This window comes from Protopterus annectens, chromosome 5.part1, assembly GCF_019279795.1.
Source record: "Protopterus annectens isolate FY-2018-M chromosome 5.part1, PAN1.0, whole genome shotgun sequence".
Lineage (NCBI taxonomy): Eukaryota > Metazoa > Chordata > Ceratodontiformes > Protopteridae > Protopterus > Protopterus annectens.
Genome location: NC_056736.1, coordinates 259931662 through 259955613, shown reverse-complemented (window position 1 = coordinate 259955613; position 23952 = coordinate 259931662). Strand labels below are relative to the sequence as shown.

At 42.8% G+C, this 23952-nt stretch overlaps 1 protein-coding gene across 1 annotated transcript in view; it reads left to right on the top strand.

The window, feature by feature from the left end:
- POGLUT1 (protein O-glucosyltransferase 1) overlaps positions 1-23952 on the top strand; it is a 937534-nt gene that overhangs the window by 607584 nt on the left and 305998 nt on the right. The window contains exon 8 of the mRNA XM_044072938.1: positions 18286-18344. Within this exon, the coding sequence (XP_043928873.1) occupies positions 18286-18344 (59 nt within the window). The remainder of the gene's footprint in view (positions 1-18285; positions 18345-23952) is intronic.

Genomic DNA, 23952 nt, shown 5'->3' with positions numbered 1-23952 from the left:
TTCTCATTTCTGTGAATGTGATGTTGTTTATAATTGTCTATAGTGCATGATGTACGCTGGTAATGCTCAAAGAATGGCTAAATTATATCATGGTTCAGTGCCACTGTAGCACAAGACCCAACCTTAACAACTCTTAGAGGGGTGCTTAAGAATTGTTAACCACCCCCTAGGTGCTATTAACATCGCATCTGTACTAAAAGCAGACAGCTCTGACCAGTTAACCCCAGCAGAACATGAAACAGCTTCATTTGAACTCTCATTTTTGCCTGCTGTCTGCTGATATGCACAAAGTATTTTGAAATAAATTGCTTCTCTTAAACAGAGAATATGTAAGATGTCAACCACTCCCCCACTACTTTATCAGCTTTCAAAGCCAGAAGAACACATCACATTGTTTTTTAATCTTACTTTTGATTACTTTGTAGTACATGAAGAGAAAAAATCTCCATGCTCTACAAAGTTCTAACCCGATCTAACATTGCTACATTGCACAACATGGCGGAATGCATTACATTGTATAGACAGTTTCCTTTTAAAGTGTTTTATAACTGTTACCTAACTTTCCCTGCATTCATCTTGGTGCCTTGATCAGTTTGTATGGTTGCTAAAGGTTGCTGCTTAATGGGGCACCTTGGCTTTAAACTGCACTGAGTTGTGCACTGCAGCTTCTATTTGTTTTTAAGGACTTCCTGTTGCTTCCAGCTTGGCTACACTGCCTGGCATGCTGCTGCTGTTGTTTGTATACAAAAATGTTTTGTTACACTAAAACAAAATACCCAATGGGTAAAAAACTAATAAAAACACACACAATGTTGAAAAAACGGACCGAACCACACTCCAGTAGATTTAATGAGTTTGTGGAGCTATTCATTAAATTTGCTGGAGTGTGGTTCGGTCCGTTTTTTCAATATTGTGTGTGTTTTTAAAAATGTTTTTGTTGCCTGCAGGCGGACCAGTTCCTAGCTATTATCAACAGCTATTGATATCTACATTTCCCTTTGTTTTTAGGCTAGTTACCTACAGTAGCATATTATGGAAGCATGTATGTGGCAACAGTCTGGCAAATCGTTAGAAACGGTCATTGTGTGGCACCCAAGCGTATTGACTGTTTGTAACATGTTTTGTGGCATCCTTTAAGCAATCATTCAGTGGCATTAGAGCCTCTTGACCCTTTGAAGCAAGTATTTTTGGAAAGTAAGCCAAACTGCCAAACTTTCTTCATTCTATTGGTGGCAGTCTGGCCTTGAAGTTCTTGATGCGTGTCATCACAACCAACCTGTATTCATACTATTGATGGCATCAGAGCCTACCATTCCAGAGCATACTGCATGTCATTTATAATCCCTTTTTGGTCCTCATTTCATTGTTATAAATAATTGGTGCACTGTTCTGTTAGTACTATAACTGTGTGCTGTAATAATCTGTAGTTGTATACAATCCTCAGATATTATTGTGTTTAATTTACACTGTATCTTCAATATTTATATTGTTATTATTATGCATAATTTGTGGATTATACCAAAACTATAACTATGCATTACTCTTGGACTAGACTGTATTTACTACTTTTGGACTAGCATGTATTGTATAATTTCTTTCCCGTAAGCTTAAGTACTAGTTGCATCAGTTTTGTTGCTTATTCACTTCACCTAGTGCATCCCCATCATAGCACAGATTATTTACCCACCATATCTTCTCTGTCAACTGACTAAATTGGTTCCATGTGTAATAAAATCCTGTTATTAGCCCTGGCTGCTGTCTGCTCCTGTCCCTGTGTCTCCACCTGCACCATACTCTCCTGTGCAATTTCCTGCACTAGTCTCTTGAAACATACCTGCCTTGTGGAATGAACTATTTCTGAATGCTTGCAGTGGTATCTCAAAGCCTAATCTCCCTACAACCTGTCTCAAGTTAGCAAGAAACACCATACTCTCCTGTGCAATTTCCTGCACTAGTCTCTTGAAACATACCTGCCTTGTGGAATGAACTCTTTCTGAATGCTTGCAGTGGTATCTCAAAGCCTAATCTCCCTACAACCTGTCTCAAGTTAACAAGAAAGTATGTTGTTGGTCTCTCTATCCTGCCAATAATTTTCTGTAAATCTTTGTTATAAACCCTCCAGGAAACCAGGTGCAGGCTTCAGGCCAGCACAGACAGCAGTCTCCACCGCCCTTTCCTAACATATTAGTGCCCCTTCTTACCTCCTAACCTACACAGACATCCCTTTTACTTGTAGTTCACCCCTCCCTAGTTTTACAACCACACAATCCCCCTCTCCTATCTCCTGTAATAGCAAACCCAGCCATAGGTCTCACCCCTAAACCTCAGCTTCATCTCTTGGGCACCTCCTGCCTACTTGCTTCATTTCATATTTCTTTGGACTCTTATGACCACCTAACCAACCTACTACTTCCTCACTCTTTTCCTACCCCGGTCTCGTCCACCGACTCTATTCTCTGACTCCTTACTTATCTCAGCACTTACATACTGCTGACTTACCTTAGTATACAGCTTTTGTGATTGTTTTCCTTACAAGCAGTTTCACTAACTGTTTCTACCCACTCCACCATATCCTACCTTTCCTTTTTCTTCTATATCCCTTGTATGTAGGCCCATATCCCACGACCCTCAACCTGCTCTTCTCACTCCTTTCCTTCTTTACCCTCTCTTACCATTCTGTTTGTGTAATCCTCACCTTTCAGCTCTTCCCACCTTCTTGACTCCACAAACCTTCAGAGTGGAAGTTATCCCTAGCCCCTCCTAGCTGTACCTATCACTCACCTCTATCCCCTCCCTTCTTCACCTTTTTTTTTAATCTCTGAAATCCTATAAATACCCTGGGATCTGCGAGGCGCCATCTTTAAAATCCTGTTATTAGCCCTGGCTGCTGTCTGCTCCTGTCCCTGTGTCTCCACCTGGTATGTAATATTCGATTGTTGGTATTTTTGCCTACCTAAGGTGAATTGTCTTACTGTCTATTCCTAGAATTACTGCATTTCATATGATGTTAGTAATCATCTCTGCGATGCTGTTCAAATGATTCAGAAACTGAAAGTTTAGCTGAGTAACTTCTCTTGTTACATTTTTGTTTAAGAACTTTTTACCTGTTGTAATATCTTTGTATTGAGGGTGTGAAGAGTTCCTAAAGCTGGAACGACTACCTGTCTCCCTTAGCTATTACTTTCTAGCTACTATGTATTAATTACCTACCACAGCATCCCCATATTTGTATTCCCACGTGGAGCCATTGTTTCTGGGCGTCCTGTACTCAGTCGTTGCTCCAAGCCTACAATTAGGCATCTATATTACAACGCCTTCCCACTTGAAGTTATTATGGCACTGGTTGAAAGGTTACTGACAACTTTAACCGTATAAACGGATTTTTTTTTTCAAAACTGCGGTCTGAAGAAAGCCAGCATTGGTTATTTTGGCTAGCGACTCCCTCGTGGGGCATCTCTATGCATGTTCTGTAAGGGAATACCAGATGTAACCGTATGAACGGCTTTTTTTTTTACAATTCGGTGGTCTGAAGAAAGCCAGCAATGGTATTCTTTGGCTAGCGACTCCCTCGAGGAGCATCTATTTGTATTTTCTCCAAGAAATACTAGGGTTACATGAGTGAAAAAGCGTATATTTTTTACTTTCTGGTACTCTGTGAAGCTCTTCCTGGCAAGCGCCTCTTACTAGGAGCTTAATCAAAGAGTGTAGGTACGCACCAACACAAAGTATGGGCAATAAAGCCTGTGATTCTACTTCTGCATACCTTTAAATTGCTTAGATGTATTTTTTTTTTGTAGTTAACGCTTCTGCATAACTTTAAATGCCATAGATGTATTATTTGTTGTTAATGCCTCCCTGCTTAAGCCTCGCTAACATACGCTTGTTCTGAAAGGCTTAATTTGCGACAGCAAAAGGACTTGGTTGTTCTGCCTGAGAGGTAAAGACACACTGAATGTGTCAAGACTCTTACGGTTTAGCTGTCTACTCAATACAGTTCGAGTGCCTTACCTAGGATTACACATGTTAAATACTTTTATCTTCAACTATTTTTTGTACTCTGTTAAGGTTTTCATGGCTACCACTCCTCATGTAGAGCATTTCTAAGCATGCAGGTACTCGGGTACTCCATGTAAAACCAATATAGCTAGCTCCTCTGGGCAACATAACCCTACATTAACTGGGGAGAGCTCCTTGAGCTGTTTGTGCTAAAGCTGACATACTCCCATGACAGCGCTATTGTGCTTCCTTATCCTATAAGGAACCCATTAACCAAACATAGAAACTTGCATCTTCTATGGTGTTATTCACTAGTTAACTGCAATACTCTATACCTCCTAGTCTGCAGTATTATCAGTTTATTCCTAAACATATTTGACCGGATAGAGGTTTATTGTGTTAATCCTTCTTAATAGATACTGTGTCTTAAATGTGATGGTAATGGACTACTAAGCCTTTTTATAGAGTCCTGATATTGCAAAATCTATGTTGAAATGCTTGCATTTATGGATACTGTTAATATCTAGATTTTGTTTTTTAGCCTAAAGTGGAATTGTGGATAAAGGTCTTACTGAGCTTGAAACAGTATATTACTGTAGTATAATTTTGCTTTTTTTTGTAGCTACTGTTTTATATAGAGAAGCTTTCTATTTATGTTATGTATCAATAATAACTGTTATTAATGTTAACAAACCTACCCAATCATGTCCTAACTCTTTGCTTTTTGCTCCCCACTCCATTTTTGTTATTTTTTTTTCTCTCCTCCCAGCACCATACTCTCCTGTGCAATTTCCTGCACTAGTCTCTTGAAACATACCTGCCTTGTGGAATGAACTCTTTCTGAATGCTTGCAGTGGTATCTCAAAGCCTAATCTCCCTACAACCTGTCTCAAGTTAACAAGAAAGTATGTTGTTGGTCTCTCTATCCTGCCAATAATTTTCTGTAAATCTTTGTTATAAACCCTCCAGGAAACCAGGTGCAGGCTTCAGGCCAGCACAGACAGCAGTCTCCACCGCCCTTTCCTAACATATTAGTGCCCCTTCTTACCTCCTAACCTACACAGACATCCCTTTTACTTGTAGTTCACCCCTCCCTAGTTTTACAACCACACAATCCCCCTCTCCTATCTCCTGTAATAGCAAACCCAGCCATAGGTCTCACCCCTAAACCTCAGCTTCATCTCTTGGGCACCTCCTGCCTACTTGCTTCATTTCATATTTCTTTGGACTCTTATGACCACCTAACCAACCTACTACTTCCTCACTCTTTTCCTACCCCGGTCTCGTCCACCGACTCTATTCTCTGACTCCTTACTTATCTCAGCACTTACATACTGCTGACTTACCTTAGTATACAGCTTTTCTGATTGTTTTCCTTACAAGCAGTTTCACTAACTGTTCCTACCCGCTCCGTTCACCCTGCGGGCTCACTCCGCTCCCCTCCCTACCCCCAATTCCCACCCACCCCCAGGGGTCCTACCTTTATACTTCCTAGACCACACCTCCTCCTCCACCACACCCCTTCCTCTCTCATCACTGTCCAAACACTTAACTTCCTTTCCACCACTTTTATCCTATTACTTACCGTGTCACTTCAGCTTACTCTACATAAACACTCTTCTCTTTATACTTCATCCTTTCACACTATTCAGCTATCTGTTTCCACTAACTACACCCAACACATTCCCTCCCAAATATAATTGATACTATCCTCTCTACCTCCTCCTCTCAATACAGTTTAGCTTCTAGCTACATAGTACCAATTAATACTCCTACAATGAAGAATCAAAACATCCCACCCTTTATCTCAGTCGTACTAATACTTTCACTCCTACCTCCCCTAATTCTCACTCATCTACTCACCTTTCTTGAAAGCCCACTTGACCCACTACTAAATTATCCCAAAACAGAAACCATCTCACTAAACCCACACCCAAATTTGACACATGCTAATATCACATTCTCTTCTAAATACATACTTCCGAAATTTCATCGAACACAACACACAAAATATAATAACCTCAACCCCAGGAAATGTCTATTTCATTACTGTAGAATCCATAACCTTTACTTTCTAAACCTAATGCTCTCTCTAATAGATGGCGACATCCACCCAAACCCAGGACCTTCACATTCTCCTTCCTCACCCCTCAACTCCAAAATGTTTCCTACCCATATATTTTCTAAAAAATCTAACTCTCTCTCTATTGCTCATCTTAATATACACAGCTTAAACAATAAAGTTACACAATTACAAGCCCTGACTGAAGTCTACTCCTTTGATATTCTATGCTTAACAGAAACTTGGTTAAAACCTACAACCAAGGACAATCAGATCATCCCACCTGGATATAATATCCTAAGACTCGACCGAACCTCCAAAAAAGGTGGAGGAGTTGCTATCCTATATAAACCTTGCCTAAATTTAACCACCCATAACCTCAAACCACCTCTAGACTCCAGTGCAGAGATTCTTATCACAAAACTTCTTATCAACAACTCCAAATCTATCTATATCATCTGTTTATACATACCCCCTGGTAACAATATTGCAACTATGGAAAATATTCTCTCCTGGCTATCCCAAAACCTACCTCAAGAAACTATCATCCTAGGTGATACAAATATAGACTGGACCTCCCTCTGCAGTAACCTCCTTTCTAACCACATAAACCTATATGGGTATTCCCAAACTATCACCTCCCCTACCAGAATAAATAGATCCAACAAAAATTCTAGCCTATTAGACTGGATTCTTATTAACCGTCCTCCCCATACTTATGACTCAGGAACTCTCCCAGATGATTTAAGTGACCACTCCCTTACCTACATCATCAAACATAAAACTAACTGTCCCTCTCCAACATCCACAATAAGCATCAGATCCAAAAAGAACTTTAATTCGGAACTATTCCAGATGGAACTAAAAGCATGTAACTGGTTACCACTGCTTAATTTATCCTTAGACGATGCCGTTACTTACTTTAACTCCAACTTTCTTACCATCCTGGACCGCCATGCCCCAACCAGACAAATTAGAACCAAAAACAAACATGCGCCATGGCTGTCTAAAGAAACCAAACAAAAAATCAAAGATAGAAACAAACACTGGGGAATTTGGAAAAAGACTCAAAGTCCTATCCACCAACAAACCTTCAGACAACTAAGAAATCAAACTAAAAGAGCTGTAATATCGGATAAAAAGAATTACTACCTACTTTCCCAACAAGCAAATCAAACCAAACCACAGAGGTTCTGGTCCAGCATCAACCAACTACTCCACCCAGGGCAAACTACCACTCCTAGCCCTCAAAATACTGAACACAAAACTTCAATAAATATAGCTAATGAATTTAACACATTCTTCACTAACACTATACAAACACTAGCTAGCCAGCTCTCACCTGATAATTTCTCTTTACCTACTAATAAAACAAACTCTTCTCCTTCCTTCCAACTTCAACCCATCCCTACATCATATGTACTTACCCTCCTTCAGAAATTGAAACCATGCTCTCCCTCAGCAGACCAACTACCTGCAGAATTTCTGCAACTAGCTGCTAAATCCATTGCCTACCCTATATCAATCCTAATCAACAGAACCATTACTGAAAGCTATATCCCCTCCATTTGGAAAATCTCCCATATTATCCCCTCCACAAAGGTGGCCAATCTACTGAACTTTCCAACTTTCGACCAATTGCCCTCCTCTCACCTATAGCTAAAATTATGGAAAAATGCATCCATAAACAACTACTTCAACATTTAACACAAAATAATCTTCTAGCTAACTGCCAGCATGGTTTTAGACCTTCACATAGTACCTCCACTGCCCTTCTCTCCTTTACAGATATTATCAACAAACACCGTAGTCTAAACAAACTCTCTTCTGCCCTATTCATTGACCTATCTAAAGCTTTTGACATGGTGAATCACCAAATTCTCATCACCATAATAAAATCCCTATCACTTGACACATCCTCCATTAAGTGGTTCCAGTCCTACCTTGACAAAAGACAGCAGGCCGTACTATGGCACAAGTCTCTCTCTACCCACCTACCAGTCAACCTAGGTGTCCCCCAAGGTTTCATCCTTGGACCTCTACTTTTTTCCATTTTCATCAATGACCTCCACCTGGCTATCCCTCAAGCCTCTTGTATACAATATGCAGATGATTCCACACTTATATGCTCAGCCTCATCCTCTTCAGACCTCCTACACCTTAACCAACAAGTCTTCAACACAGTTGAGAAATGGTTCACTCATAGATGCCTTCTCTTAAACCCCAAAAAGACTAAACTCCTTCTTTTCTCTCCCACTAGTAAATTCCCCACATTAGATTTCTCAGTCACTTCCACCAACAATACTATTATATCCCCAGAACCTACCACTAAACTGCTAGGAGTCACCATCGACAATAAACTAAACTTTGATATACATATAAACAATACTATTAAATCTGTTAATAGAAAATTAGGCTCCCTGTATCGGATTAAATCTTTTCTCCTACCCTCTGCTCGTACAACAATAGCACACACACATCTAATATCTCCTCTTCTATATGCTTCACCCATCTTTACTAAACTTTCTAAAAACAATCTCAGCAAACTGGAAATGTCCTATAATAACATCGCCAGATTTGCCACAGGAAACCCTTTTAGAACCCATCATTGCCTCAATTTAAAACAGCTAGGCTGGCTTGAACTACAGAACCTAATTAAATTCCATCAACTAACTATAGCTCACAAAACCCTTTACACACCATCCAAAACACCTGCTCTATCCACACTAATCACTCCCTATAAAAACCTAGATTCCCTAAGGTCCTCACATAAACTCTTAGCACATACTACCAAAATAAACAACAAGGTCAGTGACTCTCTTTTTTCTAATACTGTAGGGAAAGCCTGGAATCTTCTACCAAATGATATTTCTACACTTCCCTCTCTCTCCAGTTTCAAAAACAATCTGAAAGTATATCTCAAATCTCACTGGCTATGTCATTGCATTGTTATTTTTATTCTGTAATTTAGTGCTGTTTATGCTTATTTTTTGTATTTTGTCTTTTGCATATTTGTATTATTCATAGATAGAAATAAGTTAATTAGATGTATGTACCTAGGAGCTTTTCTCCCCGGGCCTCTACTGAAAATGGACATGTATCCAGTTAGACTAGCCCGGTAAACAAATGTAAAATAAAATAAAATAAAATAAATTCTTGCCCTCAGTAATTTGACAAACATAGCAAACTTGGAAACCCAGTCTGCCTCTATCCCTTCTTTTGTCAGTGTCACTGCACTTCCTATTCTGAGACCAAGTTGGAAAGGCCTAATTCTACTAACAAGCATCACTGCACTTGATATTCTGAGACAGTGTTGGAAAGGCCTAATACTACCAACAACTAACTATCACTGAACCAACATGGCATTATTTGTGAGAGGTGTAATTATTTATATAACTTGGTAGCTACCCTCTAGCTTACACATATAGTCAGTAAACAACATAAAAACTCATGCTAAAGCAGCATATGCTGAGGTTGTAAAATCCCACTCCCTAAGATTCAGAACTAAAGAGCATCAGAAGCAATCCAGTAACACAATACTAGCATACTCACATATGTCAGTGCATCTTCTGGCTGTAGACTGCAAACCTTCCACTAAGTCTGGCATCCAGGTAGAAATGTTCTAGTAGTTGGCGACTCCATTTTGAAGATCACTGACTTTGGACTCACTTGGCTGGATAGACAGGTGACAGCTGTCTTTCCAGTGCCAGGATCTGTGACATCACAGGGGCACTACATTCCGTCAAACAGGGCAAATAGTACTATGTCCTGATGGTGGCTCATGTTGGTGTGAATAACCTGAGGAACTCAACCCAAAAGGACATGCAGAGACATATTGGAATTTCCTGTGCATGTGCTGAAAGCAGAGAAGATTCTGGTCATAAGTGGAATCCTACCCTCACTGAGAATGATGCCTAGATATAAAGGGAAGGTAGTGGCTGTTAATTTGCAGTGTAACTAGTATCATTCTAAGTGGATCCAGTATAAGTCAGCAACAAGATACTCAACAGCCCAGCTGTTTGTCAGAGAACTAAAGTGCTCATTACAGTGTGTGTAGAAGAATATATTAAAAGCAAATTTCTGAGTGTCATCTGAAATTGTTACCAACAATATGACTAGATATTCTGAATTTAAGCAACTGTGATTATAAGGTTCTATGTTGAAATGCTGTGGTATGCAAAGCCGAGTCCTGAAATGGTGAAAAAATTGACCTTAAATGTGGAAGAGTGAATTTCAAACATTATTTTTATCCTTTAAACTTCCGTTTTCCGGGAGGCAAACCCCACTGCACCCCCCACCCCCCAAACTTCTGAGATTGCCATGGCAGTGTGAGACTTATTATATTCAGTCTCTACATTTTAGGACTCAGCATTGCAAGTCTTGGCAATTCAAATGGCTATTGATTTAAGTGAATGGAAAAGCTCAAGAAGGAGGAGAATGTTGGTCACTATTTTGTCATCCTCTGGGGTCAAAGAATTAATTGCAAGAAAAGATGTTAGCCAAAAATCAAAGCCATATCAGTTTGTCTGTCCTATCAAACCATTTTGGGGTGGAATGCATTAAAAACAAAAAACTTTAATACCTTCTTATAGTGCTGTATTGTGTAGAACACCCACATAAAATAAAAATCTTTTTTTTTCTGCTTGTCCATAATAGTCCTCTACAATAAACATTTTTATAAATGTCCTATTTGTTGCCTAGATAAGACATATTAAAAATGGAGATACACTACAAAAATGCATATTTTCAGGTATGAATAGATTTGAACTACATTCCAATCAGAAAAGCATCCAGCTGGATGTCCTTGCTTCTAACAGAAGATCTGAAGTAGTTAACTTCATTTGTCCATCAACCCGTGGGTATCGGGTCCATATCGGATCCGAGCCTGCAACTTCAAACAGCTAAGATCCGAGCTCCAAGCTCCTCCCCCTTGCCCAAATCTCATTTGCCGCAGTTCAGTCAGCAGCTCTGAACGAGTTCCAGGCATGGGAGTTGATCGTTTTTGTGAGAAAAATCCTTTTCTTTTTCTATTATAGCAGTGAAAATTTGTGTGTGTGTTGCTCCTTAGTTAGTTTCCAGTTGTTAACTGTTTTTGTAGTTAATTTTAGTTAAATTACCTCCCCCTGTGTGTGTGAAGGCATGTCTGTCTTTGGGCCTAGTGTAATTTTGTCCCTAGTCATGTCTGAGGCCCCTAAAGCCTTCTTTTCTAAATGCACCGAGTGTGGCCATAAGCTGTCCCCAGCGGATGGCCACACTCGGTGTGTTATCTGCCTTGGGGTTGACCACCTCTCCTCAGGCTGCACCATTTGTGCAGCCTTCAACCCCAGGGCTTTGAGGGACAGGAGATCGAAGGTGATTCTGGCGGGACTGTTGCCCCCGGACTCGACTTCGTCCTCCTCTCCCTCTGTGGCACCTGCCATGGCCGCGGCAGTGCCACCTTCCATCCCTGCTCCCCTGGCCGGGACTCACCCTCCCACCTCAGGCCAGGAGGAGAGGGAAGCTAGGAGGGAGAGGAGAAAAGAGAAGCACCACAAGCAGCGGGCCGAGTCTTCCTCTTTGGCCCCACCGGCCAAGCAAGCAGCTTCTCCCAGGGCCTCCGGGCCTTCTCCTTCCCGGCTCCATTCACCCCATTTTTCCCCGGAGCCGGAGGAGGAGAGCCAGCCACCCCCCTTTTTCGCCCCGATTGCTCCTTCTCTGACCCACTTCCGGGGTTCGGAGCTGGGTAGCATGGGAGCCGGGGGATTGTTGGCGCCGATAGTACCTTGTACTTCGGCGCCGACGGCACCCTCGAGTTTGTCGGGTCCGTTTTCGGATCTGAACTCTCGGAGCCGAGAGCTGAGCTTCGGATCCGGAGGTGTCAGTGTGTCTTCAGCTCCATCTCGATCGGAGCATACTGGCCCTTCAGATCCGATTGCTTTGGCGCCGGCTCCGATCCACACATCGGATCTGAGGGAACTGCTCTTGGATCCCAGAGAGAGCAGTTCTCCTTCGGCATTCGATGTTGTGGAGAGGGTATTGTTGAGGGATTCGAGGCCCCAGGCTCCTGCTACGGTTCCACTCTGCACTCCCTCTCAGATGGGCCAACCTTCCATCACACGGCCCCAGGGACAGCCTGCGCTTACGTCCCAGATAGTTCCCTTGGAGGAACAGGATGTGGTTGGTGAGGCCTCTTCGGACAGCCCCCCCCCAAGGAAGTTCCTCACAAACGTAAGTGCAAGAGGAGGCACTTGGACTCACCTGAGTCCTTGACAGAAGACACAGACTTAGTGGAAGGGGAAGGTTCCCCAAGGTCACCTCCCGAAGACATCTCCTTCGGAGACATCATGGAAATGCTTTGAATTAGAGGGGGGTGGTCAGCCCAAAAACCTTTCTCTGATGAGTCTGTGTTTCTGGAGGCGTTTGACGCAGGCCCATCTACCTCTTGGGTGTCCCCTCCCGCCAATCCCCTGGTAGACCTGATTACTACCAGGGCATGGAAGGAGCCAGACACTGTGGAGCCCATTCCAAAGAGACCAGATAAAATACTCAGCCCCCCTTCTGATAGGACGGGTTGGAGCAAGGGTGCTCCTGTAGATGCCATGTTGGTGGCGGCCGCCACCAGAAAGGAACTAGCCCAGGAGAGTTCCTCGATCCATCCTCCAGACAAGGAGTCTCGGACGATGGACCGCCTGGGGAAGCGGATGTTCGCTTCAGCCACCTTCTCTGTAAGGTCACTGAATTATATGGCACACGTGATACAACTCCAGCGGGATCTCATCAAAGAATACGCTGGGTCGCCCCCAGAGTCCATGTCGGCCGAGGATAAGAAAGTATTCTCAACCCGAATGGTCACTCTCAAATACATTGAGAAGACCTCTATGTGGCTCCTCTCCCATGCTACGGAAGGAGCCGCTAGAGCTAGCGGAGCGGGCATTGTCTTACGACGGCATGCTCGGCTCCGACATTGCGATTTTGTGGAACCCTTCAAGGCATCCTTCGCTAATGCCCCGTTTGACGGTTCTTCGCTCTTTGGCAAGACCATACGTGACACACTGGTCAAGAGCGAGAAAGACGAGAAGATGTTGTCTGCCATCGGAGTCCGCTTCCCTGCTCCCCAGAGGTCCTTCTCTAGGAACCAAAAGGGACAGAAGAGGATGTGGTTCTGGAAGTCTCAACAGTCCCGTTTCACTCCGGACCCACCCATCCTTCAGAGGCAGAGGAGGACAGGGTGGACGCCGGCCCAGAGGCAGAGGGGGACCGAAGAATTTCAGGTCAAGAGAACCCTTTTCTGATCGGCCCGTGCAGCAACCCTGAAGGGTTACCCGACTGCTCCACTCTGGAGGCAGTTGGGGGCGTTTCTCGAGGCACCTAGCAGTTTGTGAGTCCATTACAACAGATCGCTGGGTGCTTCGAGTCATATCCAGAGGTTACAAGATCCCCTTTCTCAATCTCCCTCCCAAACCCTGGAGTCTCCCCGATGTTCCACCCAATCAAAGGGAGGCAGCAGCCACAGAAATACTCCAGCTGCTAGAAAAAAGAGCAATCTAGCACGTCCCCCCAGACCAATCCGGATCAGGCTTTTACTCCAGGTTCTTCTTGGTGCCAAAAAAGACGGGGGACTTAAGACCAGTCCTCGACCTGTCCTTTCTAAACCTGTTAGTGGCCAAAGAAAATTCTGGGTGGTCACCATTCAATCCATTCTCCCACTCCTGCAGGAGAACAACTGGATGTGCTCTATAGACCTCAAGGATGTGTACTACCACATTTTGATGTACAGGCGATCCAGAAGGTTTCTCCGCTTCCGGCTAGGAGCCAGCCTCTACCAGTTCAGATTCCTTCCCTTTGGTCTCACCACAGCCCCCCAGGGTGTTCACCAAAGTCTTGGCAGTTGTAGCGGCCCACCTGAGACTCCAGGGAATACAGGTCTTTCCGTACCTGGACGACTGGCTCCTGACCGCCCCCACCAGGCATCTACTGTGTTCATCCAGAGATTACTTCCTCCACTTGGCCTCCCAAATGGGAATCACAATCAATATAAAAAAATCTTGTCTTCAACCAACCCAGATCTTGGACTTCATTGGGGCCAGATTAAACACAAACCTTTTGCAAGTCTTCTTAACTCCGGACCGGCTTCGAACACTAAAGCTCCACATGCTGGCCCTTCTACACTCCCCGACTCCTCCAGCAGAATTGGTCCTGAGGGCTCTAGATTCCATGGCGGCACAATCAACCTGCTACCCTTAGCGCGCTTGAACATGAGGGTACTACAATGGAGCTTGCAGGTTCAATGGTCCATCCTGCAACATCCACTGAGTTCACCCATCCCCCTCAGCAGGGTTTGCAGGAAAGCCCTATTCTGGTGGCTCCAGTCCCCGGACCTCCAGAAAGGGCGCCCCTTCTCTATGTCCCCTCCTCTAACCACGGTGACCATGGACGCTTCTCGCCTTGGGTGGGGGGGAGCACTGTATGGGCAGAACCGTCCAAGGCACGTGGACCCATTCAGAGACCTTGTTGCATATCAATGTCCCAGAGATGAGAGCGGTGCTTTTGGCGTTGCAAGCACTCCAAGCCCTTCTTCCATTGGGGACAATTGCAATTCAGACAGACAACATGTCAGTAGTCTGGTATATCAACAAGCAAGGGGGAACCAGATCCTACCCACTTTGTCGAGAGGCCATGAGAGTTTGGGAATGGGCGATCTCCACCAACCGCTTTCTCATAGCGACGCACATTCTGGGCTGGTTGAACATCTTGGCAGACAGGCTGAGTCGAACCATCCTTTCACCGTACGAGTGGTCTCTGAACCCGAGAGTAGCAAAGCAAATCTTCCACAAGTGGGGTCAACCTTGCTGCGATCTCTTCGCGTCTCCTTCGAACGCAAAGTGCAGCGACTACTTCGCTCTAATTCCCCCACCGGGGGAATCCCCCAGAGACACTCTGGTGCATGTTTGGCCATCCGGTCTACTTTATGCTTATCCACCTCTTCCCCTAATGCTGAAATTCTTGCAGAAAGCCCGTCAGTTGGGGAGCAGAGTGATCCTCATAGCCCCATTCTGGCCTTGTCAAGCGTGGTTCCCATGTCTATGGTCTCATCTAGTGAATCCCCCATGGATTCTAGATCACACACCGGATCTGATCTCTCACCCAATAGGATTAACAACCCCGAACCTGGACAACCTCAAGCTTACAGCTTGGTTGATCCAGTTCCAGTTTCAGTAATAGCTAGGACTCCCAGTATCTCGTCCTCTGTTAAGGCTATTCTAGTAGCCGCTCACAAGCCTTCTATGAGAAAGGTTTATAGTAGCAAATGGAAACGCTTTTCAATTTGGGCGGAGCACAGAAATTTAGACCCCTTTACAGCTCCGTTACCAGCAGTGCTTGAATTTTTGTCAATCTTATTCAACCAGGGTGCTAGCTCCTGTACGGTCAAAGTCCAGTTAGCCGCAATCTCCCACTATCATGTGGGAAGTGATCTCGGTCCCTTGGCCTCTTCCAAATTATGCAAGACCTTCTTAAAAGGCACTTTCCTCTTGAGGCCTCCTGTTAAAGATGCAGTTCCTCCATGGGATTTAACTCTTGTTCTCCAGTCTCTGACAGCTCCTCCCTTTGAGCCTGCAGCTACGGTGGATCTAAAATACTTATCTTGGAAGACGGCCTTTCTTATTGCCACCACTTCGGCCAGAAGGGTTTCGGAGCTTCAAGCCCTTTGCGCCAAACCACCATACTTGGTTTTCCATAAAGATAGAGTTTCTCTCAGGACCAATCCCTCCTTTTTGCCAAAAGTTGCTTCGGAGCCCAATATCAATCAGTCTATTAATTTACCAGTATTCTTTCCAAATTATCAGAACAAGGGTGAATACAACTTACATTCTCTGGACGTACACAGGCAATTGAGGTTCTACTTGCACAGGACCGCTGACTACAGGAAATCTGAGCAACTCTTTGTATCCTTTGCTAAACCCTCTTTGGGAAAACCAGTATCAAAAGTTACATTGTCCAGATGGATCTCCCAATGTATACTTCTTGCATATAAGAGTTCTGGCCAACCTGAACCCGAAGTAGTCCACGCCCACTCTACTCGATCGATTTCTACCTCTGCTGCCTTTTGGTCCAGAGTGTCATTGGATGGCATTTGTTCAGCAGCCACTTGGGCATCATCTCATACGTTCATTAACCATTACAAGTTGGATATCATTTCCAGAGGGAGAGCATCCTTCGGCTCTGCAGTGCTCCGGAATATTCTTCCATGAGGACCTCCTAAGGATTGGGTAGCTGGGGACTCTGTCCCACAGGTTGATGGGCAAATGAAGTTAACTACTTCAGATAAAGAAGTTATGTACTCACCATAACGTTCCATCTGAGTAGGTAAACTTCATTTTTCAGCAAACGACCCCCCCTCCATCCCCCTAACCTATAGTGCGTACTAAAAGGATTCCTTGCCCTTCGTTTCCGGATAACTCTAGGTTAGGATGTCCAGGTGATCCTTTGTGTTGCAATGCTCTGTATTACTAAGCAAACTCGATCTGAGGTCAGGAAGGGATAGCAGGGGATTATGGGCAAGGGGGAGGAGCTTGGAGCTCGGATCTTAGCTGTTTGAAGCTGCCAGCTCGGATCCGATATACCCACAGGTTGCTGACAAATGAAGTTTACCTACTCAGATGGAACGTTATGGTGAGTACATAACTTCTTTTTTCATCTTATATACCCCTCTGTATAGCTAACAGTTAGGCATGAGTTTCAAGCTGTGTTTTCCTTTATTTGCTGCCCAATGAGTAGTATCTTGAAGAACGTATGATACTCTTCTGTGTATGTTGAGGTTCTTTAGTTTTACAATTTTGAACAGTGGCTTCATTCCCCTTCTGTAAAATTAAGTAATAGTAGTTCACCTTACATTTTTTGAGTGCCTCATGCCATTATCATTTTAATATTAACTTAGTTCTGAACAACTCTCCCCCTTTCTACATTTTGCCATTCCCATACAGAACCTTGCGATTCTTAGTGCAAAATGACCTTGCAATGGTCACTTTGAAGGCTGTCTCTGCTTTAAGTTTTTGTAAGGGTGGAAAAGTAGCAGGTGCAGGAGGCACCCATAGCTTCTCACTGCTATTACTACTTCTTGTTAATCTAATTAATTTTAACTTTTGCTGTTAGTTCTTACCCATTATTTCCATTCCTGCCCCCCTTTCATTAATACTGTTTTTTTTTCTATAGAGGATTTTTTATCAATTTGGTATCATTCTTCATATCTCTCTCCAATGCTGGACCAGTTTGTCAAGACATACTTCAGCTCCTGAGAAATTATAGCAACTCTGGCTGAAGTGGGTAGGAAGCAGGTACTTCATATCTTCCATGCAGAAGCAAAGTTCCATGCATCACCTCATTTAATGTAACAGTCTCTGGGATCACACACCTTCTGGAGAAGTTTGCAAATTTTGACAAAATGGTTTATCTCAGGAGAGAGACTTGACAGACCAAAAGATGAAACATTTTAATTTCCTCCTCTTTCTTCTGGCAGCACTTGGCTATCTTACATTTTCAATAGTGTAACCTATCACCCATTTACTGTACATTACAGTTTTGCAATGTTCACCAGTGTCTTGTGAATGCAAGCTTCATTAATTACTATTTGAATCTCCTGCTGCAGATCATGCAACCTTTTTGCTTACCCTAGTCAGCACTTTGGAAGCTGCTATTAAGCTTATTGGTTAACCAGAATCATATCTCCAATGTCTGGATTTTTACCTTCTGTGCTGTCATTTTGTCATTTTCACATTTTCATGCAGGTAACACAGCCCACAGCATACTGTGTTATCTGTGCTGGTATGCCATTGCCTTAGTGATTCCAGTTGTATTCCATTGTCTAGCTTTCTGGAGTCTGACACCAAGTTTTGCTTAATTCTTTTAGATGCAGTGACCTCACAATGAAATCTGCAACCAGGAGTTGCAGCTTCCTTTAGTGGGACCTCTGTTGTGTGTTGTTTTTGATCTGTATTTCTTGCTTATTATTTATTCCCTTCAGTTAATTGCCTGTTGTTTCTAGCTTTTGACATGTTCTAGTTGTATGGTTAAAATATGTTATGCCATACCTGAACAGATCCATAACCTAAGCATGTACAAGAATGTAATGGTGACTGATAACTGCAGTCTGGTGTATTAACATGTTTTGAGAAGACAATCAGAATGTTATTAAATTTTCCCAGGTTTTCATGCATTTGTCTGTAGTACAACTTATTTTTATTTGTTGTCAGGATACTCTTGGGAGGACTCCAGCAAAGGAAGTTCACTTGATCGACCATTGCCAATACAAGTAAGGCCCCCTTGAATGCATGTCCATTTCCAGAATGAAAATGTTTACCTCCTTACACCATTTTCAATATATATATATATATATATATATATATATATATATATATATATATATATCTTTGATTTATTTTATTGTATTGTTTGTTCATATGCCAAAAATAATTGCATTTTATTACTTTAGGGGAATTAATAGAACACTTTTCCACTTTTAATGTTTTTCCATTGTAATGTTTATATCTAACTTTGAAGACTGATAAATCACTGACCGAGTATGCACTGAATGACATCACAAGGTACACATAGATTCATAGGTGAATACAAGACTTTTACTGAAGGGTCATTTTAAGCCTAGCCAATAACCCAAGATCAAAATCAAACCCTGTACCTTGTGTCTATGAAGTGAAGACCTCAACTATTATGCCAAACCCACCCTCATACATAACCTCTGAGCCCTTTAGTTCTTTTGTTTTACTGCAACATTTTTTGACTAAGAATAGTGAAAGGTTCTTAAATTAGATACCTAGATGCAGATTTAACAAGTGTCCCTGTAGCTGTCAAATTACTAGTTAGGGATCACATTGCCATTACCTTTATTGTCTTGGAGAGGGACACAAATTGAAGTAATGATATAATTAACAGCCTGTCAATCTTTCCACCTGTACATGTCAAAAGAGGTAGTTCACGGCCTGCCTCTCCACCAGGAGGATGGCAACCGCTGGCACTTCATCACATGAAAATTGGTGGGAGGGTCTCATGTGCATCCTTGGGTTTCAGCCAGTGCAGCATCACAGGGACTGAAGCTCAGAGGGCAAGTCTCAACCTAGCACTTCTGGAACTGAGTTCATTGTTTAAAATGGCCTTCCAAATTCTGTAGATATTGAACTTATCAGTGAGTGTGGACTCAAGTACATGCCAGTCTTCTGCTTTGGCTGATGGTGATGGTTGTGAAGGAAGGACTTCCCTAGCTCCCACCCAAAGGAATGCATTACTGGCTATGAACACCTTTCTTCCCCATATTAATTGGCTAGCTCTTGAGGTCAGCTAGCCTGATCCCAGGCAGTGCTCTGCAGAATAATCTGTCCTTGGGTCATGGGTACTCGAGGCCAAAGACTCCTTACACAGGTCATCCATTGGTACGAACAAGGTCTGTTGTCTTAGGTTTAAGAGACTTTGCAAAATTGAACCCATGCCATGGCCATGGTCATAGTCATGGTTCAGGACCTTGTTGTTTGTTTAATTGTTTAATAGAGTCTGACACTTTAACACCTCAGGGATTTTAGCACACTGGGCCTGTTTGCAGCAGGTGTTTCTTTAAGTACTTGCTTATTCATAGTAACTACGCTTCTTCTTTTGCCTTTAATCTTACTTGTGATCAGTGTCTCCTTTAGTGACTCCTGCCTCCACATTATGTGGCCAGAATGTATAGGTTTTAGTGTTATTGTGAGACATTCCAGTAAACGGTCAGGGTTTATTTCCTTTAAGTATTGACTGGTATGATTATCTTGCAGTCCATGAAATTTTCAAAAGTTTTCTCACCACAATTCTGAAGCATTAATTCTCTGGTGCACAGTCTTAAAACCTCACAAAGTCTTACTTATTGTCCATCTCTCACACAGTCTGTGGCATTACTGGGGAAACCATGGCTTTATAAAACAATAAATATCAGTCATGAGTCCTCCTCAGTAGTTTATTGGAACACAAAACAAATATCTTAGCATGTTCATCCTCTGTTAAGGCTTTATCAGAACTGGTTAATACCATCTATTGTTTTAATTTATACAAAAAAGTCACATGATGGAATCATATGATATCAGTTGTCACAATATTGTTACAACAGATTTTTAGTTTCATGAGCCATGCAGTACTGCCTTAATCATGAGCAGCAGACCAGTTTTTGCACTTTCTACTTACTGTGTCATCAGTAGGCTATTCAAGTTTTCCTCAGATTCATCCACCAGAGTGGTATCATCTGCATATTTGAGGTTAATATTGGGAAATTTTGATTCCAGCATCTGAGATATCTAACTTGGCATTTTTCATGATATACTCACAGAGTACAAGTTAAATAAGTAGGCTGACCATATACAGTATCCTCACACTCTTTTCCTAACCTTGAAGTAGTCAGTCAGTCTGTACTCGGTTCCAAGTTTTACTGCTTGCTGTAAATACAGATTTCCCAGGTGACCAATATAGTGAGCTAGTATCTCCATTTTTCTAAGAACTTACAACAGTTTCTTATGGTCCACACAGTCAAAGGCTTTTGAGTAGTCAAAGCAGAAGAAAATATTTTATGCATCTTCCATGCTTTCCCTGTTATCCAGAGAAAGTTTACATGTTGATGTCTAGTGCTTCTGCCCCTTCTAAACCCAGTTTGCGCATCTGACAGATGTCCTTCCTTATATATTTCAATAGGTAACCTGGACATCTGGCCAGATACCAAAGCCAACACCTTCTGTAGTTCCATACATATGAAGTATAACCTAAGTCCGTTGGCGTGAGGGTATAAGTGGATGTATGAGCATAAATCCTCAGACTGTCTTGCTGCCAGTCGAACTCTGGTCTCACCTGTTGGTCTGCTTTACTTATGGCCATTGGTACTGTTGGCCTTCACTGGTTCAGATAAGTGCCCTCTTGGGGACCCTTTCTCTATTTTTCTCATTTGTATTGTTGTTTGTTCCTCTATTAGATTCACCTAAGATGAGAAAGTGGGATTGCTGTAGGCAGATCTCTACAAGGAGCCCCACTCCCAGTGCATTTTTTGTTTAGATGCAGAGCATGACTACAAAAATTGTATGAAGTTCTTTGTTCCAAAGGCCCGAAAAAATTAATTTCTACTTGGCAATTCATCATCTTAAGTGCCTCACCCAAGCAAAGATGGTGTACTTTTCTACCCCTGATATCCTGTAGTAAGCCTGACAACCCGATCAGACTTCCACTACCATGACCCTGCCAGAAGCCAGTATGGCCCGAGCTTCTCATGTCCGAAATGACTGAAGTTACCAGTAATGGTGAGAAGGGGAACCCTGTTTAATAATTTTCGAAGGACCAAAATGCATACCACAGATTCTTGTTAGAGAGAATCTTCCTGGATTGCTCATCAAGGTTTGTCAGGGGTCAGACCCTCTGCTTTTCATTAAAGCAGATGTCGCACCTGGAAAAAAGAACCAAAAAAACTAAAAAACTTTTCATCCCCCAAGACATTCAAAGAAAAGAGTGGCTGGATTGGCCTATTTAAGGCCATTATGGTATTCATGCCACCATTCTTTTCAGGGCCTGCTACTTCTACTGTTTCTCCTTCTATGCCACAAGAGTCATTTACATACTTCTTCTGGAGATCAAGACGATGAATCAGACTCTGATTAGCACTCTTTAGCCTATTCATCCCAAGTCCAGATGGACTTGGATGATGAAGCTGCCCTTTCTCCTGACTCCACTGTTGAAATAGCTTCATTTGGTAAAACTATTGTTAATACAATGAAGCATTTTGAATGGGAATCTAAACAGATTTCTGAAGTTCAACAGAGATACTATAACCTCTTGAAAGTAGGCAGGCCTGCTCCTCTACCTGCTGTTGTAGAAGGTTTCCTGAATGCTTTTGCATCTACTTCCACTGCACCAGACTCCCAGCCACCAGCATCCAAAGGAACCGACAAGTTTTACAAAGTATCTGAAGACTTGAAATTTCTTTGCAAAATCCCTGTGGCAGACCTCTATGTTTTCCATATCAACAGATTAGCCCTTTAAGTTACTACCTGCTGCTGATGTTCTTCCTTAGGATAAAGACAGCAGGGCAATGGACAGACTGGGGAACAAGGTTTATGCATCCCTTACTCTGGCCTTTACACCTCTGAATTATCCAACACAAATGACTTATTGTCTAGTCTTAGCAATTTAAATAAAATGTTGTCCTTCCCTGAGGAACCTACCATTAAACAACAGGCTTTATCTTTGGTGGCGTAGGTCACCCAGGTAGCTAGGCACAGCATTAAATGTAGCTGTGATGTAGCAGAAACTTTCTCCAGGGCAGCTGCTACAGATCAGGAGACATCCATGGTTATGTTACGTTCTCATCCACTTCATAAAGATATTAAGGCAAAACAAATAGACTCTTATTTAAACAAGGATTGTTTTTTTGGTCTGGATTCTGCCAATCTTTTCAAACAGCTGCAGGAACAAGGTAAAATTATGGACTGTAGACAGTTCTTTATTACACCTGTGCCAAGATGCCAAAGGAATTACCCTGCAAAACCCACTTCTTTTACTAGCAGGGAACCCAGGCCTTCTCATAAGGCCAAAAAAATGCTTAGGAAATGATCCCAGGACAAACCAGCCAGGGAATCTAGATCTTAGAGACTTCCTTATCAAAGCAAGTCTGCCTGACTGCCTCCTGTCCCCCTCCCCACCCCTCGGTCCATCACTTCCCTTATCCAAAAGGCTGACCTCATCCCTAAACTGGCTACTCATTACTTCAGACAAATAGATGCTTTCAGTCATCCAAAAGGGATGCAGAATGACCCAGAAAGAAGTTCCTGCTTTCATCGGCATCCCTCTTTTTCCTCAAAATCAGGTACAGTTCCTTTAAACTCATCGGTTAAACATTGCTACAGCAAGGCACAATAGAGCTGGTATCTCCACGTTATGTGGAAAATGATTCTATTCCAGACTCTTCCTCGTCCCAAGAAAAGGAGGGAACTGGAGACTAATTCTGGCTGTGCCCACCGTTAACACCCTTCTCCTTGTTCCATCTTTCAGAATGTTGTCCCTGCAAACTCCATTCATCCTTCTTCATGCCTTCCTGATGTCTTTGGACCTAAAGAATGCCTATCTCCACATTCCTGTTCACACTGCTCACAAGAAATTTCTGAAATTTTCAACTGGTTCATTACACTTTCAGTTCTCTGCTTTGCCTTTTAGACTCTGTACAGCTCTCAGAGTCTTCATAAAGTGCCTCTCTTCAGTAATAGCTTACTGTAGGACTAACAGAATCCAGATAGTCCCTTATTTGGATGACTTGTTAAAACAGGCTCCTGCTCAGCAGACACTCTTGACACATCTCAAGTTCACCATGGCCTTACTTCAGTCTGAAAAAGTCCACAATAAAACCAGCCCAAGACCTAGTCCTCTTGGAATGCCAGCTGGACACCAAATTCATTTAGGCCTTCCTTCCACCAGACCTTTCTCTTCTTCCTCTTCAGTCTTGTACTGCAAGGGAGATTCTCAGAGCACTGGGATTCATGGCAATCATCCTCATGGTCCACTTTGCCAGACTGCAAATGAGGAAGATCTAGTGGTACCTGAAATCCATCTGGTCCCAACTCTCTCATCCATAGAGCACACAGGTCCCTCTTCTGCCTTTCCTAAAGCAGGAACTTCTGTGGTGGTAAAACCATAGACACCTCAACAGGAACTGCAGACAGTAGCATCAGACAATGCATGTGGAGCATGAATGGGCAATCTTAAAAGTCCAAGGACAGTGGCTTACAAACCTAAGGAAATAGCACATAAATTTGAAGAAGATGAGGACACTAATTCAGGCCCTGTAGATTTTCACCCATTCTTGGAAACCAGATCCATTAGGAGTGTTCACAGACAATACAGCAGTCGTGTAG